The sequence below is a fragment of the Erpetoichthys calabaricus genome, chromosome 2, assembly GCF_900747795.2.
Source record: "Erpetoichthys calabaricus chromosome 2, fErpCal1.3, whole genome shotgun sequence".
Taxonomy (NCBI): domain Eukaryota; kingdom Metazoa; phylum Chordata; class Cladistia; order Polypteriformes; family Polypteridae; genus Erpetoichthys; species Erpetoichthys calabaricus.
Window position 1 is genome coordinate 71532183 of NC_041395.2, and position 22957 is coordinate 71555139.

The following is a 22957-nucleotide window of genomic DNA, read 5'->3' on the forward strand; positions in this document are numbered from 1 at the left end:
CTCTGAAAAAACAATGTTATTCAGAAAGTCAGGAGGGAATCCACTGTCTGCCTACTTTGTGCATGGACTATGTCAGAGGTAAAAGGCCAGTGAACATAACAAAATAAAGATTGTCCCACGGGAACTAAGAATATGCAAGGATGAAAAAAATTGTTTTATTCCCTTACAAACAAAGTAAAAAGTTAAAGAGTGAACTTAAATACTATCACTGGAGAAAATTTAATAAATTAACTTGTAATGAATGAAGCAAGCAAAGTATGCATGGGCATCACATACAGGTGTTTACATACCAAAGTGTTATTGTAATTCCAAACCTTGCAGGATGTTAATAAAGACAAGTTGCGAGAAATATGGAATAAAGTGATTACTGCACAAGCAAATCATGTGTGTAGGACTGAATGTCAAGGCAAAGATGCATGGCCTCCCCCAGAGTGCATAGTTCAGCAGTTCTTTAGTTAACTGCATAATTAGCCATGTGGTAAAGTGTGAGAGACTGAGTCAAATGTGCAGAGATCGGGCTTGGTGGCTGTACTCATATTATTCTCATTATGGTCAGCTAACGTACCTCTCAAATGAAAATACTGCAAGTGTTTTTGTTTTTTTTTTAATGGCTGTGGTTGCAAATCTGGATGGATCAGGTCGTAACATCAGTCATATGCAAAGCAGATTGGGCAGCAATTTTTCAGTATGCATGTATGAAAGTTCTGCGCATGGATGTTATAACTCTGTGATGTTACACTGGCCTCACAAAGCATCATGGGGCACTGGCAAAAACTGTGTGTCGAATTTCCAAGAAGGCATTTGGTGTGAAAAATGCTTTGATGAATTCCACTGATCAACACTAGTTGAGAAATGACTATACCACAAGCTAGGCATAACTACACCCATGACTGAGAATCCATAGTAGCAAGTGCTTCCTCAGTGCCCAAATGAAGCTAAGAAAACTACACCAGACCCAGAAGAAGCTAAGAAGGATACAGAACATACATCGGAAATCCTACCAAAATATGATAAATTCAAAGAGCCTGCAGCTCCATGGGCAAACCATGGAAAGCCAAACTTGACAATGACCTAACTGTAGCCAGCTAGAGCAAAATTGGATTGAAATGTCCACAATATGCTAGGCCGAGTCTTTAAAAGCACCCTGGCTGGCAGAAGCCCATTCCGGGCATTCCCAAATAGCTACAAATGCAGACTGGGAGGGTGAAATTAAAGGTTGGTTGGGTGGTCTAGGAGATATCCTTCCCACACTAGCTTACAGAACATTTGGGTGCCAACTTGACAGTTGTTAAGACTGAAATGATAAAGAAAAATAATGGATCCACATTATGCAAAGTTCTTGCTTAAATCATAGTATGGACTGATTTAGTTCCAAATGTACAGTGCCCAGAATTAAAGTAACAAGAGATGCCCCTGCATTTCTGTGGTCCAATATAGAAAGGCCAGGCCTAGTGGTGAACAGATTTTACCTGGCTTAAGACTTTTATGGCCATGCGATGGATCGATGCATTGTCCGGAGTTGATATGTGTCTTGCTCCAAATATTGCTGGGACAGCCTTTAGCTCCCTGTATCCCTGAACTGGATTATATGATCATGGGTGGATGGAATGTTATTGATCGACTGATTTTTTTGTACTTCCTTCTGAAACTACTTGAAAATAGATGCTTGAGAACTCTCTTGAATAGAAACCCATTTTTATTCCTTCACACCTCTCTTCTCTGTGTGATATTACTGATAAAAGAGTTTGATCAACTTCAGTATCACATTTACAGAATTCTAAAAAATAAACAAATCATGTTATATGGCAGACCCCCGTGACCCTGTGTTCGGATTCAGCGGGTTGGAAAATGGATGGATGGATGGATGTTATATGGAAATGTTCACTCTTAAACCACAAAATGCTCAATATACAACACTTTAAGTAGTTCAAAAGAAACACAATACATGACAATGGTGGTTATGCATTAAGTAAATTTCATTTAGGAAGTATTTCACTCTTCAGTTGTCCTTGAAAATGAGATGTTGTAACCTATATTTATAAATTCAAGGAATGCAAAAAACAGAATTTATAGGTAACTAGCAAAATACCCGCGCTTCGCAGCGGAGAAGTAGTGTGTTAAAGAGGTTATGAAAAAGAAAAGGAAACATTTTAAAACTAACGTAACATGATTGTCAATGTAATTGTGTTGTCATTGTTATGAGTGTTGCTGCCATATATATATACATATACACATACACATATATTATATATATATATATATATATATATTATATATGGCAGCAACACTCATAACAATGACAACACAATTACATTGACAATCATGTTACGTTAGTTTTAAAATGTTTCCTTTTCTTTTTCATAACCTCTTTAACACACTACTTCTCCGCTGCGAAGCGCGGGTATTTTGCTAGTATATATATATATATATATATATATATATATATATATATATATATATATATATATTACACATATATATGTATACACACATATATATATATATATATTATATATATATATATATATATATATATATATATATATATATATATATATATATATATATATATATATATATATATATATAAAAATATATATATATATATACATACATGTACACACATACATGTAGTTTCAATAACATAGAAATCAATATAAACAACATTAACATAATTATCATATGAGAATATGAAGTAATATATAAGAAGCACATTTCATATAAATATAAATTATTAAACAGTAAAATCTTCTTCTGTAATTTGCTACCGTGGCTATTCGTTTGTCTGTCCAGGATTTTAAGTCACCTGTAGCTCGCAAACCGTTTCACCTATTAACTTGAAATCTAGTACACATATAGAACGTCACGTCTACTATCCGCTTTATGGGTGATGATTGTATTACTCTTTTTATCCATCCATTTTCCAACCCGCTGAATCTGAACACAGGGTCACGGGGGTCTGCTGGAGCCAATCCCAGCCAACACAGGGCACAAGGCAGGAAACAATCCTGGGTTTTTATCTTTATTTTATTTTATTGTAGAATCAACTCCTATCTGCGCACACCAGGGCGGCCGTGGGCGGATGCGTATGGTGTATTCACTCCACGTTATCGTGCATTGCGCTGTCACTGGTATTTTGATAAAAGAATTTGAACAACATATAAGAAGCGTATAAATTATTAAACAGTAAAACATTAACATTTAAGAAGTAAAGTTACATTAAGTACTACTGCAGTGCCTTCGGGTATACCTCATTTTTTGTTTGCCCATTACATGCTTAAATGTATACATTTTTTGGTGCACCTACCCGAGAACACGCGACATATAACCGAGCGTGGGAGAAGCATGGATTTTAAACACGCGTTGAGTTCATCTGCTGGTCTCCCTCGTGAAATAACTGGTAATGTTTGACTAAAATCTACAGCGAGTAAAACGACATTACGTCCTATTTTTTTTTTTATGATCTCTGAGATCTTGCTTTTTTCGGTTCAAGGCTTCATAAGCTCTTTTATGTTCTATGGTGTACTTATCCCAACCCATCATCTTTGAATGTTGCAAGACTTTCGCCTTGTATGTAGATCGGGGTAATTACATTCATTGCATTCCTAGTCTGAATCACAATCTGATTGTATGGGTGGTTACCTGGCACTGTAGGGTTGCCACCCGTCCTTTAAAATACGGAATCGTGCCGCGTTTGAGAATGAAATTGCGCGTCCCGTTTTGAATCAATACTGGACGGGATTTATCCCGTATTTTTTTTATCATTTTTTTTTTAAAGCAGCGTGTCATGCAAATCATCCCACACGCATTTTATGAAGATGCCTCCTTTCCTACTTTTGATTGGGTAATACTTGATGTCATCGTTAGTTTGATTGGTCTTTTTAACTGTCCAGTGAGGAGGGCGTGTCTTTTAAGTAGAGTGTGCAAAGTGTTGGCACTGAGATGTGGCGTCAGCGCCATAGTTGAAGCCCCTAACGTTGCGGTCAGCAAGTCGGCTAACATCCGCCATGTGCCGTCTTTCAGTTGCGAGAAGCAGATCATAGAATGGTTGAAACTGTTGCCCTTAACGTTGCGCCACGGCGTGTGGTTCGTTTATACCTCGTGTCTTCTCATTAAACTTTTATCTCGCGAATATGTTATTGCAATCCGCAGCGGGAGCGTTTCTATAAACTTAATTTAACCCTTTAACCACCAACTCCCTAAATATTCCTCAAGCCAGGCGAAATCTGAACAATTTTTGTTTTTTTACTTTTTTACATTTTTTTTACATTTTTTACATTTATTCAAGCAGTATTGACCACTAAATGTTGTGCAAGTTGCCAGTGTATACACGAAATCTATAAATGTAACCTGAATTCTCAGCTAAGCAAAACATCTTGATACCAAACCGTGCCCTTTTCAATGGTAGATACTGTCGAAACTGTAAGCGGCCCTTCCACGACAATAAACTTTCATCAACTGCAACTGACGGTCCTGGCATGTAGGGCAACTGAAATGCTTCAAATAAATGATCAATCAAAGGACGTAGCTTGAACAAGTGGTCGCGGTTTGGATCTTTCTTATCTGGCTCATTTCTGTTGTCATTCAAATGAAAGAATTTCAGCAGCAAAGAGAATCGGTTACGTGTCATGACAGCTGCAAAAATAGGTGTTGCATACATAGGATCTGTAGACCAGTACATCTCAATATCTGGTTTTCTGATTATTCCCATCAACATCAAAATCCCAATGAATTTTTTCATTTCGTTTTCATCAGTGTCAAACCAAGCACGAACACGGGAATGTGGAGGTAAATTGGGATTTTTCTCAATAAACTGTGCTGCATACAGATTTGTCTGATGAACAAAATGTCTAATCAAATCAGGTGACACAAACAGCTCATAAAACTGCTCAGCAGTGTAATTGTTTACATCAACAATAAAGCCACACGTTCCCTCAAACGAATGCAGAAAAGGTAGTTCACCACGGGCAGCAGCCCAGCTGAGATGCTGGGGATACACCCACTCAGCGCCGTCATCCGATGCGTCTTCATTCACAATATCATGCAGCGCATGTTGCTGCTCATCACTGTCACTAAAATCTTCTTCAGAACTGCTACAATCATGATCAGAACTGTCCAAAATCGCCTGCAAAGCCTCACTTGAAGTCAGTTTACGTTTCGCCATATTCACAGCTGTTACATGCGAATCACGTCACATGACCGGCCAAAACAACCACAGACTTGTCGAAATACAACGTAGTAATAATACCCACGCCAAACCGTCAGTTATACTACTTGCCAGGCATTCATATAACCACAGGCAAATGTGCCGGATAATTCCGGCAGTATGGCGTTAGCATTAAAACAGCGGTGCCGGATATATCCGGCAGAGGGCGGTGAAGGGGTTAAACTTACGTTTTACACCGTGCTTTGTTTCCCTTATGAACATGCTTGTATGCTTCACTCGCTCCGTTCTCAATTGTTTAATTAATTTTTTGCTCTTCGCTGTTTCCGGCTGTTCCTCCATTTCCCCCTACTTCGTTCTTTTATCTCGCGAATATGTTATTGCAATCCTTAACGGGAGCGTTTCAATAAACTGATTGAAAATAGTTTTGCATTTACCTTTTTAGTAAAAGGCGAGCTTTTAAGCCTGAGAAATCACCCCGTAAATGCACATGTTTAATTGCACATGTGTTAATATGTATGGTTACACAGTATTAAAAGACAGTGAACAACGTCAGTTACCTTTGTTCCCGCGTTTGATAAAAGGTGAGCTTTTAAGCCTGAGAAATCACCCCGTAAATGCACACGTTTAATTGCACATGTGTTAATATGTATGCTTACACAGTATTAAAAGACAGTCAAAAATTAACGTCATTTACCTTCATTCCCACGTGTGACTCGTGCTGTAAATCTCTTCCTTGTTTTTAGTTCACGTGATTACGTAGGAGGCGTGATGACGCGATACGTGACTCCGCCTCCTCCATTACAGTGTATGGACAAAAAATATGTTCCACTTATGACCATTACGCTTTGAATTTTGAAATGAAACCTGCCTAACTTTTGTAAGTAAGCTGTAAGGAATGAGCCTGCCAAATTTCAGCCTTCCACCTACACGGGAAGTTGGAGAATTAGTGATGAGTCAGTCAGTCAGTCAGTCAGTGAGTGAGTCAGTCAGTGAGGGCTTTGCCTTTTATTATTATAGATTCACGCACATTGGGAAGTTTAGTCCTATTATTTAAGAGATCTTAGTGCTAGAAAAGCAAAGATGAGAGTGAATGTTTTTTTTTTCAGATAAATGCATTTCTTCAGCATATATCACAGTAGGAGAAGTCCAACTTGCACAAAAGAAGAATAGCAGAATGACACAGTGGTGAAGGGTTCTAAGATTTAGTGCGTTATGCTGTCTCTGCTGGTTTAACTGCCACTTACTGAGTTCACCTGAGCTGGCTGGTTGTTTCCTTCAAAAGTGGTGTTGGAGCAGACATTGCTATGGTAGAAGGAATGTAATTTTATTCTATGTGCAGGTTCCTGGATAATGAATTGTATTTATTATTGTATTTAATTTTATATATGACTATTTGATTTTTATCTAAGAAGCCATTTTTTAGCTTACAAAAGTCATTAAGGAACAATCTAACAAAATCAAATACATTTCTTTACCAGGTATGCCAAGCTTGTCAGTTCCAATACTTAGAAGCTGGAGAGTTTTCAAAATTAACAGTATAATAAAAATTCATTGCAACATAATGCATATATCTCTGCTAAACCCAGGCGTCAAACGTTTAGGGTGCAATAGTCACTGCAAACTAAACAAAAACTCTGATAAAAGATATTTTACAACATGTCTGGTTCTGGCTATGTCTTTCCTTTGATTTTGTGCTTATGTGGTATAATTTCATGTAATCTTTGCTGCATTTAAAGGTATTAGTGTTTGAATAGCTTATAATTTACTAGCCATGGTACCTGTCAAAGACAGGTAAGAGAATAATAAGAAAATATTTGCAATGTGTACCTTCAACACCTTACCTCTGTATTTTGTGTGTGTCTAAACCTCTCTTCACCAGCGCTGCTTCTCTCGAACGTGTTCCCATAAAGCCTACTTCTCAAACTCTATATTATTTTCGAGTCTCCTTTCTCACCTGGTATCCAGTTTTATACTTGTCGTCTTTGAAGGCGTCTCTCTCAGTGTGTCTTCTGTACCTTTACTCCTTATTGCACGTCTCACACTCCCACTTCCTCTTTCTCTGTGTCACCAAAACCAAACTGACCAAGCAGATTGCTCTGAAGGACTGGACACACAGATCATGGTGTTGACTTTATATATCTGATAATATATATGTGGTAAACGTATCCAGAAAAAGGCATTTCCCAAGGCATTGCACTACATAATGATATTCTGGTGCAGGTTTACCTTTCAGCCACACTCTCCTTGTCTTTGTCACCTTGCTGGCAATGTCTCCAGCTGATTGACAGTGGCTACCAGTCAAGCTAAGTGTTTTTGGGTTATACCCATGTGTTTAAAGTAGTTTACATTTATTTCATTGCCTTATATTTGAGTATTTTATTAGCCTGTCTTTCCGGCACTATGCTTGTTTCTGACTTTACACATATTGGACCTTATGAGCAGCTTCTCCTCACAATTACTTAGTTCTTTGTGCCAACTAATGTCATTTCTGTGAAAACAATTTGGTGCTCAAATAGGTGCAGTTTTCCAGTTCACCATAACTGCTGGTGTCCATCTCAGTATGTTTCCTCATCATTATTGAACCATGTTATCCAAATACCATCATGGAAAGATGTAATGTTCTAATGCTGTATTCACAAATCTTTTTCTGTTTGGTACCCGCCTGTTTCTACATGTTTTTGATATCACAATGTTTGCTGTAAATATTTCTCAACATATCTTCTGCATTGTTCATTGGATAGCCAGGAGTAAATGTATTTCTTTTTCAATTGTAAGAGAATCAGATTACAACAATAGAGAGTTGGGGTACCAGCCTGGTCACCCCATATAATTGATTTGCAAAAAATAAACAGAATATACAAAGTGATTGTGGATACGTCTTTGCAGATGCAAGTTCAGAACAGAACTGTCAAAGATAGTAGAGCTTCCGGTGTTGGGCACTGCTAGCAGGAAGAGGTGGGTCCAGGTGGATGGACACTGGAAGTGGCGTCAGAGGTGTTATAGCCATCAATCATCTGGTCTTCAGAGAGTGAAAGAGAAAAAGTCATTATGATACAGCACCAACCACTGGAGAGGTGGTAGAATTACAGGCACTAGAGCCCATCAACTGTCCTCTATGTACATGCACTTGACACAGTGTAAGGAGGACTTTCCTAAATATTTTGTTAGAAGAAAAAGTGCAAATGATCTCTGTACTTAGTTCCCCATATTATTTGCTTTATTCTTGATAAACTTTGTGAAATTGCCATCATTCCACTCTTGTACTTTTTGTCACTGTCTACAATATATATATTAGACATATTTTTTTCTCTAATGATATGTTCTTATTTAATAAATAATTGAGGATTGCATGCAGATGATTAGCATTCTTCTCTTATTATTATTGCTCGTGTCAAAGCAGCAGCTGGAGAAGTCAAAGCCCTACATGGGAATCAATGAAGTAATGCTCTTTCTTTGAAAACCATTCAGATTTTAAGCATTAGGGAATAAATCAAGGCAGCTGGAACACTCAGGCTAAAGATATTTTAACAAGTTCCTCTGTGCAATAAAAAAGATGACAAGATAACTCATCCATCAGCATTATAAATGTTGGGTTTTGGGCTGTAATTTTACTTCACTTTTTATCTTACGAAAAAACCCCTAAAGAGCATCATTGTGACCTTTCCCACCATCATGATGTGATATTTGAAGAATTAATAAATATTGCAGTTCTTTTCACAACTGAAAAAAAATCTATTTGGAATTGGCTTTATTTGTGTATATTGCAAGGTAGCATTAAGATGTATCCAGCAGTGTACAGTATATTATATATTTCGGTGCGTCATAAAAATGGTTATTAGGGATATTTGTGCAATTTAATTTAAAAAGTGATTATTAAACTGTATAATTTAATAAGTGATGACTACTCTTTTTAGAATGACTGTTGAATTTTCTCAGTCTCAGCACTGGCCAAGACAAAGGTTAGCCTATTAAGCAGCAACAAATACATAAATCCGGGACTGAAGCTAATTTTAAAGCCTTCAATAAAAATTTGCAATAAAATATAATAATATGACACAAAGATAAAAAAAAACCTCTTTGCTTTCTCCCTTTTTTTTTCATCTGTGCTAAATCCCATATTCTCTTCTGAATGTGCCACCTCTATAAATAGAAACCAGCGGACATGTTGAGAAACTGGGTCAGGAAAATTTAGGGTTATATTTCAAGTATGCATGTAGTCTCACGCTTCCATTCACAAAAGCACATTCAGGCAAAAAAAAGACTTTTTAAGTTTATTTATTCAGATCTTTAGAATAATTATATGTATGAGAGCAAAAGGTCCCTCATGTGGATGAAAGGTAATTAGCTAAAAATTATAATTGCTCAAGAAAAGGCAGTATTAATATTCAAAGATGAATCGAAATGAATTTTATGGTCCAGAGACAGAATATTACAATTATCTGTTCCACTACCTGACTCATAATCTCCTGTACCCACCTATCCGTCTCAGTCCATACATCTGAGCTCACAGGGTAAGTAAGGATGTGTGTCTGCTGAGACTCTGCACTTGCTACAACCTATACAGAGGGGGAGCTGACAGGCTCTAATAAAGTAAATTAGATCTTCAGAGACACTCACAGATGCAAGATGAAATTTCATTTATGGCTGGGCTCCCTTCGTGACTTTCTAGTGCAGCTCAAGTTTAAGTAAAACACATCAAAAAACTGTCATTCTGTACATACAACACAAGTATGTAATGAATCTCCTTGACCACAGGTGGAAAGTGTCCCCCAGTGTGTGTTGCCAGTTGAAGTTTGTTGCAAGTTCTGGTACATTGAACTCTGAATAGGAGTAAGCATTGAAAGTGTTATTTTATGATATTTTGTATCTTATTTAACAGCAAATATCCTTTCTTTTATTAGGACAATGTGGATCTTGGGGACCTCATGTTTTCTCTGTGTTATCTTCCAACTGCTGGTAGACTGACTATCACAATAATAAAGGCAAGAAATCTAAAGGCCATGGACATAACTGGAGCATCAGGTAAACATTCCACTTCAATGAAAACCAAGTTATTACTGATTTTACGGCATCTTTTTAATCTAATTTGGTATTATTTTATTTCTATTTGAGATGATAAAATCAAGAATAAAATCATTCAACAGATTTCTTATTGGCTGAATGAACTATAACATTTAAAATGACAGTACTTTGCAGTTTACCAAATTAAGTGCTGAGTTTAAGTAATTACTATTTGTCAAAGCAGACGTTTCTGAACCTTATTATCGTGTTATGAATCTACATGAAAATGCAGAATCTGCTACTCAAAATTAGTTTTTTATGTTTAATAAGAGTGTTACTAGTAAAAATCTCTGTAAGAAAGAAGATTTATAAATCAAAGGCAGCCAATATCTTGTTATTAAAATGTGCATGTGATGGTTCTCAGAACATCAAGACCTTTGTTTGTTTGTTTGTTTGTTTGTTTGTTTGTTTGTTTGTTTCTTTCTTTCTTTCTTTCTTTCTTTCTTTCTTTCTTTCTTTCTTTCTTTCTTTCTTTCTTTCCAAGTCTTCAGATGCCAGAATGGCATTATATGATTATTATGTACCAAGATAAAGCACAAAGAGAAAGATTAACAATAGGCAAGTACAAAAGTACTGCGGTGGGTTGGCACCCTGCCCAGGATTGTTTCCTGCCTTGTGCCCTGTGTTGGCTGGGATTGGCTCCAGCAGACCCACGTGACCCTGTGTTCGGATTCAGCGGGTTGGAAAATGGATGGATGGATGGAAGTACAAAAGTACAAAATAAACCCTTCATACTTTATTAGAACATTAGAACAATCTAGACAAGAATGGGCCATTCAGGCCAGTCCTATCCACTCAATTTCTTCTAGAAGTCTAGTTTTGAAAGTCCCTAAGGTTTTACTGCCTACCACACTACTTGGTAGCTTATTCCAAGTGTGTATGGTTCTCTGTATAAAGTAAAACTTACTAATGTTTGTGTGAAAAGTAAAGCAAAGTGACACCTGTCATTGGCTAACTAAAAAGATTACAATATGCAAGCTTCCGAGGCAACTCAGGCCCCTTCTTCAGGCAAGATGGCAACCCATCATCACCTGAAGACTTGACCAGCTTGTTACTTATATTCCTTTCCAAATCATTTATATATGTTAAAAAATAGCAGCAGCCCTAGCACTGACCCCTGTGGGAGAGCACTTTTAACACCAACAAATTCTGATGGGGTTCCTTGCACCCTCTGCATCCTGTGTCTGAGCCAATTTTGCACCCTTCTACACACTACACCCTGAACTCCTGCTTATTTTAATTTAATGCCCAACCTCTCATGTGGCACCTTCTCAAATGCTTTCTGAAAGATCTATTGTTATGAATGACAATCTCTGTCTAGTACAAAATAAGAAGAGATTCCATTCCAGGTTTCCAATTGTTTATCCAAATTGTTTATCCAAAGTCCTTGACACCAAATGTGTTTGGGATTTAAAGTTTTTAGGATTCCAGAACAATTCAAGCAGGTGTGGTCATAAGTACACTCCACTGGGACTTCCATCTACACAGGTAAGGCATCCACAGCCCTACAGGCATAGTTAAAAATATGTCCATGCCCTTTGGGCACCATTTGGTTTTGAAAATAATATAAGACACCCCGTTGTATGGATTTGTGTGACAGGTCGAGTCATAAAATTACTTTAAAGAAGATGTTGCCCAGGGTCGCCGGTTCTCCCCCAGGCATGACAGGCCCAGCCTCGGCCCCTCAGGATTTCCAGGCCGATGGAAGTCTCAAAAATTTTCCAAGTCCCAAAAAATTTCTAAGTCCAAACCCAAAACAAGGCCTCAGAAGGGTTACCAGCACGAGGCAGATTTCGCCGTTGGTAATTTGACTGTGCTGTTGAAAGTGTTCAATTATGGATGGACGTGATTTAAATAAATCTGAATTCCATTATCTTAAACATGGTACAAGATGTTTACCCAAAGTCTTTATCCTTTTGTGGGATCCTTAGCAGTTTTCAATGGGACGGTGTTGTTTTGAAGTTAATGGCAGGACTGGTGTTTAAATTATGCTGTTCTTCCGCTGATATGGACAGGAGGCTTAAAGATGTTGTGCTGTTTGTACAAGGAAACATTTAATTATGCACATATAATCTATTGTTAATGCACTTTTTGCTAATAATAATGAACTGGTTCTTTATCACTGTTGATCCAGCAGATTGCGCACAAAGACCATTCACTTTTCCACATTCCATTCTATGTGATTGCTACATGTGTCAAGTCAATAATATGGAAAAAGATGTGAAAACAACACAGCACATTTACAGTACACAGCCACTGTTATAGTATTTGACTTGTGAAAAAATTGTATCCAAAAACATTTTTAGACAAGCATTTGCAATTTCATAAATGTGTTACGTGTGTATCTATCACAGTGAGCTGGGAGGCAACAGAATAAACATGTCTCTGGGGCATTATTTTATGATTTTCAGGTTTAAAAAGAGTTAAAGTGCAATAAGTCCAATTCTATTGATACTTGTTTGCAAAAGTGACAGTATTTAGTTTATTATTCCTAAATGACACTCACATGCATTAAGACTCAAAGCCTTCAAGGGCACCTGCACTTTTGGCATTCCTTGGGTCTCATTTGGTGAAAAAAAAAGCAAATCTTCCAAGAACATTATTTTTTTTTGAAGTCTTTGGATTTTGAAATTGCATATAAGGGTTTAAGGACCTGTTGTAAATCATACAATACTGAAACGACACCATTACCAATGATGCTTAGCAGGAATAGACCACCTCTTCCAATTGGCACTCATAATAAAATTATTGATCCTTGCAAATTTTAAGCCTGACAAAATGTTACTAATTTCTTGATATAGTCAATTTTAAACAATATATAAGTGTTATCAGAGCCAGCCTGTGGCATACATGGACCTTCCACATTCCCAATCTGTCCTGCTACACAAAATAAAGAAATACCTATGGCTGATAGATCATTTGATTGTCTTTCATACTTCTCCCATTTCTAAATTGTCCCTGGTGTTTTCACATCAGGTGAACTTAAAAATGATTTTAGGACACACTGTAGAAACCTTCTACAAGGCTGGCAGGAAATTAAACTGATGCTTATGTGAAACCGGCAATGACATTATGAAGACTGCAAAAATAAAAAAAAGATAGTTATGAAAGCACAGTATGAGAAAAGAAGTAAGAACTGACATTTCACCTCTGGTATTCTTCAGTTAAGAAAAAGTCACCACTAATGGGTATTTTTATACATTATTGTATTTTTCTGGGATGTTTTCTTTAGACCACCCTTGGTAGAAATGCCAATACTGATTTCCTAATTTATTTTCTTACTCACACCATGCACCAGATCTGTTTTTAGTTTTATTTTTGGAGCACTCAAACTCTTGTCTTGTTCTTCAACATGGCTGTGTTTTATAAGGTAGAAATCTATCCATTACTTTTTTAATGTTATGTGGTGCCGAGCTTGAAACACTTGCCAGAGTTAAGGGTGTTGCTAGAGTGGTACAGGGTGATGGGGAAATCACATACAAAACCTCCAAACAAAAGAGAGAACTGTTCTGGAAAAATCTTTATATTCAAGTGTGGGAACTTAAAGGCCATAGTAGACACTGTGATGTATGGTACAGCTAATGTAAACCTTTCAGGCATAACAGAGCTGAAGTGAAAAAGGGAATGGTTTCGTGGAATGGAACATATGATTTCTTCCGGGGCACTATAGCACAGGTGACCTAGCACATGTAAAGATTCCCAGCTTCCTTCATGCAGAGAGGACCTATGCAGGTCAAAGAGCAGGCACACAAAGCCATGGAAATCTGGTAGCATCATAATCCTTCAAGCCAAAAGCAACTGTCATAAGGCCAGTACTCGCCTGCCCAGGTCAGTATGTCATCTGTTATATGAGGAGCAGGACAAGATTACCTGTTAAGAAAAAGGCATCTGGCCTTTAAATAAAGTTCAGTGGTGCAGAACATGTATTTTCCGTTTTCAGTAGTGAGCTGCTCTTATTGTTAATTTTATACAGTACACACATACTGTACATTTGGTTTGCATTCGTAACAGAAGGTGTACATTTATAGTACTTGTGAAAGTTACCGTTTTATTTTCACTTTTATTTTCTCAGTCATGATCACGATACATACTACCACCCCTCCACCCAGGGATCTGACGCTGATAGTTTTTATTTGAAACTGGGAATAACTGTAGATGTGAGTGGTGTTTTGAGGCAATGGAACTGGACATTTTCTGATCTGGAGGGATAAAAGCTGACACACAAACGCTGGTGAATCTGCCTTCTTCGAATCTCACCGTCACTTGATTTTTTTTATTCAGTTTTATTGAGTGTTCCTGCTCATGCAGAATTAGTATGTGCCTAATATAAACGATAAGAGCAGCTCACTACTGAAAATGGCAAATGTAGGAGGCAGTCGGGATCGAACCAGGGACTCTTGATTACAAGTCAGCAAATCTTACCACTACGCCACAGAAGCTGTTATTTTATCCTTGAACCTTTTGTGAAAGTGTTTATTTGATCTTTGGACTTCAGGCTTCACACATTATATAGTTTATGCCAACATTTTGTCATTTACTACTAAAATATGAAAAACGTTTCTGTTTTAACAATGTGTTTACACAGATTATTGTAGAAACGGAACACACATGAAATGTATGTGTTCCAAATAACAATCTATTATTTCCGCTCTAAAACTCCAGCATTTCACTCCCAGATAATCAATCAAGGCATGAGCTGGGAGAAGTTTGTGCATGTTCTGCAGCTGTGGGGGGATGGAATAGTAGGCTGCTTGCTGGTTGTCTTTATCGGCACATTTACAGGACAAAAGACGCTGACAGAGAGGTGAGAACAGATTTATGGTGAGCTGAATCTACGAGTTTTTTCGTAGGCTCTGATAATTCTAGTGTGAAATGGTCAAGCCTATAAATTCTAAATGGGAGAAAAAAACCATAAAACTCCTGACCCTAAATAGCTAAATCAATATTTCTTTTTGTAATAAACTTTATTATAAAAACAAAAAAAAAACAAAAATCAATAAATGGTCAATAAGTTTACAAAATGTGGCCTTTATGAAATAATACAAAAATATACTATAGATAGATAGATAGATAGATAGATAGATAGATAGATAGATAGATAGATAGATAGATAGATAGATAGATAGATAGATAGATAGATACTTTATTAATCCCGATGGGAAATTCACAAGGCATGCTAAGGCATCTCAGGTCTTTTAGCAGTCCCACAGCTGTAGCATTGGGGTGCCAGCAACTAAATATACAAAGGACACAGAAAATAAATCACAGAACTAATATACATAATAATAACACAATAATTTAAAAAACAAAATCATTTATACTAAAATAATAAATAATAGGATATAACAGAAACATTAACACAGAAAAATAACTGAAAATAACTAAATAAACATGCTTATCAATAATGTCCTATAAAACCACAACAGTATTGTGTCATTGTGTCCCACCTATAAAAGATGGTGACACATAGCTCCCGACATTCATGTATTAGATCTTTTTACTTTATCTGTTTACTCTCTCTCTCTCTCTCTCTCTCTCTCTCTCTCTCTCTCTCTCTCTCTCTCTCTCTATCTCACTCTGTCTCTCTGTCTCTTTAGTGTTAGAGAATATGATAACACTTTGACTTTTGTTTTACTGTAATGGGTATGTGTCAATTATTATTTTTTTTATTCTTTACAGTTTTCTTATCCCATTTGTCTGTTTTTGGCCACTACTATGCATGTTCCTTTTCTGTCTTGACGTCCTGCTCACAGTGTTTCTGTTCTCTTGCAATTCTTAACACCTGCAAAGAAAAGCTGTTTTGTTTGTGTTCTCTCTTGTTTTTCCCCCTCCTATTATTTTTCTTTTCTTTAATTATTCATTATTATTGTGCATTATGCATTATTATCGTTACTCTATATCCCTGCCGCTTTTCCAGATGGGGAACATTAAAGGTTATGTGTTATGAACACTAGGAGGCAGTGTTTCATAGAAGTCTATTGGTATTGTCAAACCCTGTACACAATAACCAGGTGATGGTGGCAGAGCCTGAAGCTCAGGCAGGCAGAGGCACTTATAAATGATTTGCCCTTTAAGGACCAGCTAGATGTAAAGGCTTCTCTGTATGGAAAGTCAAATTAACATTTTAAAATTCATATTGAAATACCTGTAAATGTTAATTGGGCTTGCTACAGCTTTATGCTCAGGGGAGCTTTATTATTTTCATTATTTAACGTTTTTTTTAATTTCTATTACTATATAACAAACACAGTTATAACAGACCCATTGCAACTTGTAAAAATCAGTTCACATAGAAAAAATATCTGTTTTTTTGAAAAGGTTGTACAAATGTAATAAACAAAATTCAAAGTAAAGAACATAAAGCTTAATGAACTAAGACTCGATTATCAAAAAGCACCATAAAAGACCAAAGTTAGTTTATTTTTAATATCTATAGAAATTTAGAAGAGAACAGAGTGGTATACAAATTACTTTATTGTCTTATTGGTCAGTTTCTGATCCCGGAATGGATTCCAGAAATCCCCAGGGACCTACTGCCAGATGAGGGGGCAATGCCTGTCAAAAATAGGTTCACTGACTGAGAAGTGCTATGCTGTGATCAGAGGTAGCTAGATATTGAATGAGAGGGATATAGGAAACCCTCTTTTTTATTTTAGAAATGGGTAAGCCACTTTACTAGAGTATGGTAAAAACAAAACAAAAAGATGGAGCAGGATTTTCTTTCAAGTGTTTCTTTTTTTATCTTTTTGTATTTTCAGCTTCATAATTACAGATAAATTCTGTCAGTTGAGAACCTGATAATACAATAGTCTTGACAGCTGTCCATTTTGACACGTGGAGCTTTTTTTAATTAAATATCATATCAAATCAAGCACTAAAAAGTCAAAAAATAAAGTAATGAAAGGTTAAATTTTTTTAACACATATTGCTTGTTAAAAATATAAAAAATATATGGTTTTATATAGTTTATGGGTGGTGTTAACTTTGTCTGGGGGACCTTTTAGTTGAATGGAAGTAACACTGCAATGACTGTGATATGACATTGCCTAGAAAAGAGACTTTTAAAATCTTCTAATGTAATATCATTGTAATATGTCTCAAATTTGCCAATTTATTATATACTGAAGTACTGGGTATCTGTTTTGATGACCCGATAAACTACATTTTTTGTAATAATAATAATAATAATAATAGCAATAATAATAGGTTACATTTATTGGGCGCCTTTCACAAACCCAAGGTCGCTTTACATACAGAGAAAAAAAAAAATTACATAGATGACAAAAGTTTGCAGAAGAGGAAAGTTTTCAGTTGCGATTTAAAAGTGCAGAAACAGGCGCAATCTCGGAGAGACTGAGGAAGAGAGTTCCAGAGTTGAGGTGCTATAGCACTGAAGGACCTGCCTCCCAAGGTGGAGAGTCTGGTATGTGGGACAGTAAGGAGATTACTGCTCGAGGACCTGAGAGAGCGACAAGGAGTGTAAGGAGCTAGTAGCTGAGTGAGGTAGAGGGGGGCAAGGTTATGTAGGGCTTTGAAGGTGAGAAGCAGAATCTTGAATTTAATCCTTGATGGAACTGGTAATCAGTGAAGCTGGGAGAGAACAGGGGAGATGTGAGCAAAACGCTTTGTGTGGGTGAGGACTCTAGCTGCGGAGTTCTGAATATACTGTAGCTTCTGTGTAGATTTTGCAGGGAGGCCAATGAAGAGGGAATTACAGTAATCAATACGAGACATTATGAAACAATGAAACAGAGTTTGAGCATCAGACAAGGACAGAAATAGACGGAGGCGGGCAATTTAACGGAGATGATAAAATGAAATTTTGAAAAGAGACCTAATGTGTAACTCAAAGTTAAGTGATGAATTAAACAAAACACCAAGATTTCTGACAACAGGAGCAGGTTTGACAAGTGTACCATCAACAGAAATAGAGAAATTGAATGCCTTAGAAAGTTGGGATTTTGGACCTACCAGTAACATTTCAGTTTTATTGGCATTAAGTTTGAGAAAGTGATTTTCCATCCATAGCTTAAGATCAGTGATGCATTCCGTGAGTGTGCTGGGAGGTGAATCTGTAGGGGAGTCGGTGCTAAGATATAACTATATATTGTCTGCATAACAATGGAAGTTAAGGTCATGTCTGCAAATAATCTGACCCAAAGGAAGGATATAAAGTAGAAAAAGTAATGGCCCAAGGACTGAACCCTGAGGGACACCATGCGACACAGGTGAGGTGGAGGATTTATATCGGCCGAGTGTGACAAACTGTTGCCTATTAGAAAGATAAGATGTGAGCCATTGAAGGGCTAAGCCAGAGATGCCTACAGCAGAGAGACGTGACAGAAGGATTGTAAATATAGTATAACAAGCATTTGTGCACTTGTTCAGAACCACACTGACTGTTTTAATGAACTCACCTTGTCCAGTTGCAGGGGGTGGCAAGGGACGTTTCCTGCCCATTGCCCCACTGGCTGACAACCCTGCAGCTAGTCATACAGCACAGGTGGAAGTGCAATAGGCAGCAATGCCTTCCAGGATTAACATCTAAATGTGTTCATAATTTGTCTCTCCATGGTGTGTTTACTGAATGTACTGTTTTTAGTGGAAGAAGGAGTCATAATGACAAGGTTTTTAGTACCACTCCATTACAAAGACAGCACCCTGTGTTCAAATCCCGTGTCTGACCATTGTATGTGTGGAGTTTGCATGTTCTACTTCTGACTGAAAGTGTCCTTGAGCTTTGAAGGAGTCAAGAATATCCATTGACTGAGCTGCATCACCCAAACTGATAGGTGAGAGAAGAGATTTTTCAGGAGGAATCTACTGGGGCTCTGTTTAAAACACAGAGGACATCAAAATGCGGAAAAGAGCAGCAACATTTAAAATCTTGGACAGTCTCCAAAACTGAAAAAACACTTGAAAAGTACAGTTTAATGTAGAGAACAATTACATGTAATCAAACGGAACATAATTATAAATACTGGATGTGGGACAATGACTTACAGGGAGAACCCTTGACAACTTTAAAAGAGTATCTGGATGAGATATTGCAACAAGTTAGCTATTAGCTAACCAAATGAGCTTAATGAACAGCACACTCTCTTCTTGTTTATCAAGCTTACTGTATTCGTCTGTTCTAATGTCTACTGTCAAATGTAATCAGCTAATGAACAGTCAGGTCCCTTTAGAAAATCTGTCCTATATGAAGAGGTTTACCTTTTTATTTAGGAAAGACAATGGCCACAGACTGAGATGAGGGCCCACTTCTGAGGAGATATAACCAAAAAGTGGTGATGTGTTACATGTTGGTCAGACATGCAATGTAAGATTTTCACTGTAGCTTGTACACACCAACAATAATAATACAATTATAGCAACGTGTCATATGACACAATGTATAAGTCGACTCTAGAATCACTCAGTTTTGAAGAATTTCACAGTGAATCTTATTGGTATCTTGACTAAGTTCATGGCTCCTTGGAAAAAACGGCAAGGTAGCTAATGCACTGGCAAAGAGGTTAGCCGCATGGAAAACAGAGAAACAGGTTGAAGCTCCGATTGTGTGAAGGGTAATGGCTACGATACTTCACTTTAAAACACCAGGTTGCTGGTTCACTTCCTACCTTTGACTAACTGCATGGTCATGGGCAAGCCACCTAACCTGCCTTGGCTCCAATTTAAGAAAAAAAGAATGCAAACAATTGTACTGTATGCCAGCCTGGTAAGTTGTCTTGGATAAGAGTGTCAGCCAAATACATCTTAATAATAAATTATAGGCTTATCTCTGTACACATCAGAGAAGACAGAGTGAAATGCTTTTGCTTACAGTTGTGTCTATTTTTTCTGTGTATTATGTTATATTGTATTGTATCACCTACTTCAGTCTAAGTGCTCTAGAATTCTAAAGATCTTGCATATTTCTGCTCAGGCCACAACTCTCATTCTCTTTAGCTGATGTCATTGCTTAATGCCTTATCAAAATATACAGAATACGTTAAAGGCTCACCACTCTTCAGCAACCCCTGACTTCCCTGTGGATCTCTCTCATCTGAAAATGTCACTTGGGAATGCCCTCTGCCCCTTCTACATTGGTATGGCCTTGTTCTTGTCAACCTCTTATCAACTCTTACTCTGTCACTGCTCGTTCTGGTAATTTAATTTAGACTCAGAAAGAAAGGTGGGATTTTGATGTGAGATTCATCCAAGCTGGAAGTATATAAACTGAAAATATTCCTCAGGGAGGTGAATCACCGTATACTGACGCAGATAGGCCTTCCTCTGCAATATGCACTTAGAAAATGCATTGCTCATTGTGTCAAGTTCCTATGGACCCTAACTACAGTGCATCCAGAAAGTATTCATAGCACATCACTTTTTCCACATTTTGTTATGTTACAGCCTTATTCCAAAATGGATTAAATTCATTTTTTTCCTCAGAATTCTGCACACAACATCCCATAATGACAACATGAAAAAAGTTTGCTTGAGGTTTTTGCAAATTTATTAAAAATAAAAAAAACTGAGAAATCACATGTACATAAGTATTCACAGCCTTTGCTCAATACTTTGTCGATGCACCTTTGGCAGCAATTACAGCCTCAAGTCTTTTTGAATATGATGCCACAAGCTTGGCACACCTATCCTTGGCCAGTTTCGCCCATTCCTCTTTGCAGCACCTCTCAAGTTCCAACAGGTTGGATGGGAAGCGTCGGTGCACAGCCATTTTAAGATCTCTCCAGAGATGTTCAATCGGATTCAAGTCTGGGCTCTGGCTGGACCACTCAAGGACATTCACAGAGTTGTCCTGAAGCCACTCCTTTGATATCTTGGCTGTGTGCTTAGGGTCGTTGTCCTGCTGAAAGATGAACCGTTGCCCCAGTCTGAGGTCAAGAGCGCTCTGGAGCAGGTTTTCATCCAGGATGTCGCTGTACATTGCTGCAGTCATCTTTCCCTTTATCCTGACTAGTCTCCCAGTTCCTGCCGCTGAAAAACATCCTCACAGCATGATGCTGCCACCACCATGCTTCACTGTAGGGATGGTGCCAGGTTTCCTTCAAACGTGACGCCTGGCATTCACACCAAAGAGTTAAATCTTTGTCTCATCAGATCAGAGAATTTTCTTTCTCATGGTCTGAGAGTCCTTCAGGTGCCTTTTGGCAAACTCCAGGCGGGCTGCCATGTTCCTTTTACTAAGGAGTGGCTTCCGTCTGGCCACTCTACCATACAGGCCTGATTGGAGGATTGCTGCAGAGATGGTTGTCCTTCTGGAAGGTTGTCCTCTCTCCACAGAGGACCTCTGGAGCTCTGAGAGAGTGACCATCGGGTTCTTGGTCACCTCCCTGACTAAGGCCCTTCTCCCCACCAGTTTAGATGGCCGGCCAGCTCTAGGAAGAGTCCTGGTGGTTTCGAACTTCTTCCACTTACGGATGATGGAGGCCACTGTGCTCATTGGGACCTTCAAAGCAGCAAAAATTTTTCTGTAACCTTCCCCAGATATGTGCCTCGAAACAATCCTGTCTCGGAGGTCTACAGACAATTCCTTTGACTTCATGCTTGGTTTGTGCTCTGACATGAAGTGTCAACTGTGGGACCTTATATAGACAGGTGTGTGCCTTTCCAAATCATGTCCAGTCAACTGAATTTACCACAGGTGGACTCCAATTAAGCTGCAGAAACATCTCAAGGATGATCAGGGGAAACAGGATGCACCTCAGCTCAATTTCGAGCTTCACGGCAAAGGCTGTGAATACTTATGTACATGTGCTTTCTCAATTTTTTTATTTTTAATAAATTTGCAAAAGCCTCAAGTAAACTTTTTTCACGTTGTCATGGGGTGTTGTGTGTAGAATTCTGAGGAAAAAAATGAATTTAATCCATTTTGGAATAAGGCTGTAACATAACAAAATGTGGAAAAAGTGATGCGCTGTGAATACTTTCCGGATGCACTGTATATGGATCTCTATGCAACTTATGCTTTTGTCAGCACCTAAGAGGCCCAGTGGAATTGCAAGAAGAGTAGCTGTGTGGTTCACCTCAATGGCTGTAGAAGGGCCTTCAGTGCAGAAACAACAGCACCTAAAAATAAAGTAAGATCCAGAATGCAGTGAGATGTTATACTTTTTATGAGGAAAATGGATAAACAATTCCTGCAGGGAATAATGTATCCTCTGCCCTGGTAGGTGGTAAGCCACAGACTCAATGTGCACACACATCCAGAGCTTACCTGCATCTCCCATTCAGCAGATGTGACCCACAGCCAGTGAGTCCCTGCCCTGTTTGGTGATTAAGACACAAACACAAGAATAGCTATATCTAATGCTCAATGCTGAAGATTTATAAAATGCCTGAAAATGAATTATTTTTACAACTGATACTATTTTGCCACTAAGTGCCACTATCTCTTGTTTTAATTGTCAAATTGTCCATTGATTACCATGCTCTTGACTCTTGATTCCAATTTGTATAATTTTAAGTTAGCTATTTATTTCTTTAACTAAGATGCCTTCCTGCTTTTGATCACTAAAACAGGTACTAACATTTCATTGCTGAATTAGGACTTGCACCAGAATTTCTTGGCTCCTCATTTGTCGACAGCGCAAGGTTGGACATTTTACTCCTTCTTGGGTGTGGCCTGTTGCCTATAATGGTCCACAGAGTGCCTTGATGATGAGCCTGGCACTGAACTGAAACACATACTGGAAGTTGAACCAGCAAACATTTGATAATGTA

General features: G+C 37.8%; 1 protein-coding gene across 4 annotated transcripts in view; it reads left to right on the forward strand.

Annotated features, from left to right (window-relative positions):
* The window catches only part of LOC114645959 (synaptotagmin-9-like), a 300882-nt gene that overhangs the window by 245165 nt on the left and 32760 nt on the right, over positions 1-22957 (forward strand). For all 4 annotated transcript variants that reach the window (XR_007934104.1, XR_007934105.1, XM_051922775.1 and 1 more), the window contains exon 4: positions 10069-10189. Coding sequence is in view for 2 of the 4 variants with exons in the window: in XM_051922775.1 (XP_051778735.1) it covers positions 10069-10189 (121 nt within the window). In the remaining 2 variants the exon portion in view is untranslated. The remainder of the gene's footprint in view (positions 1-10068; positions 10190-22957) is intronic.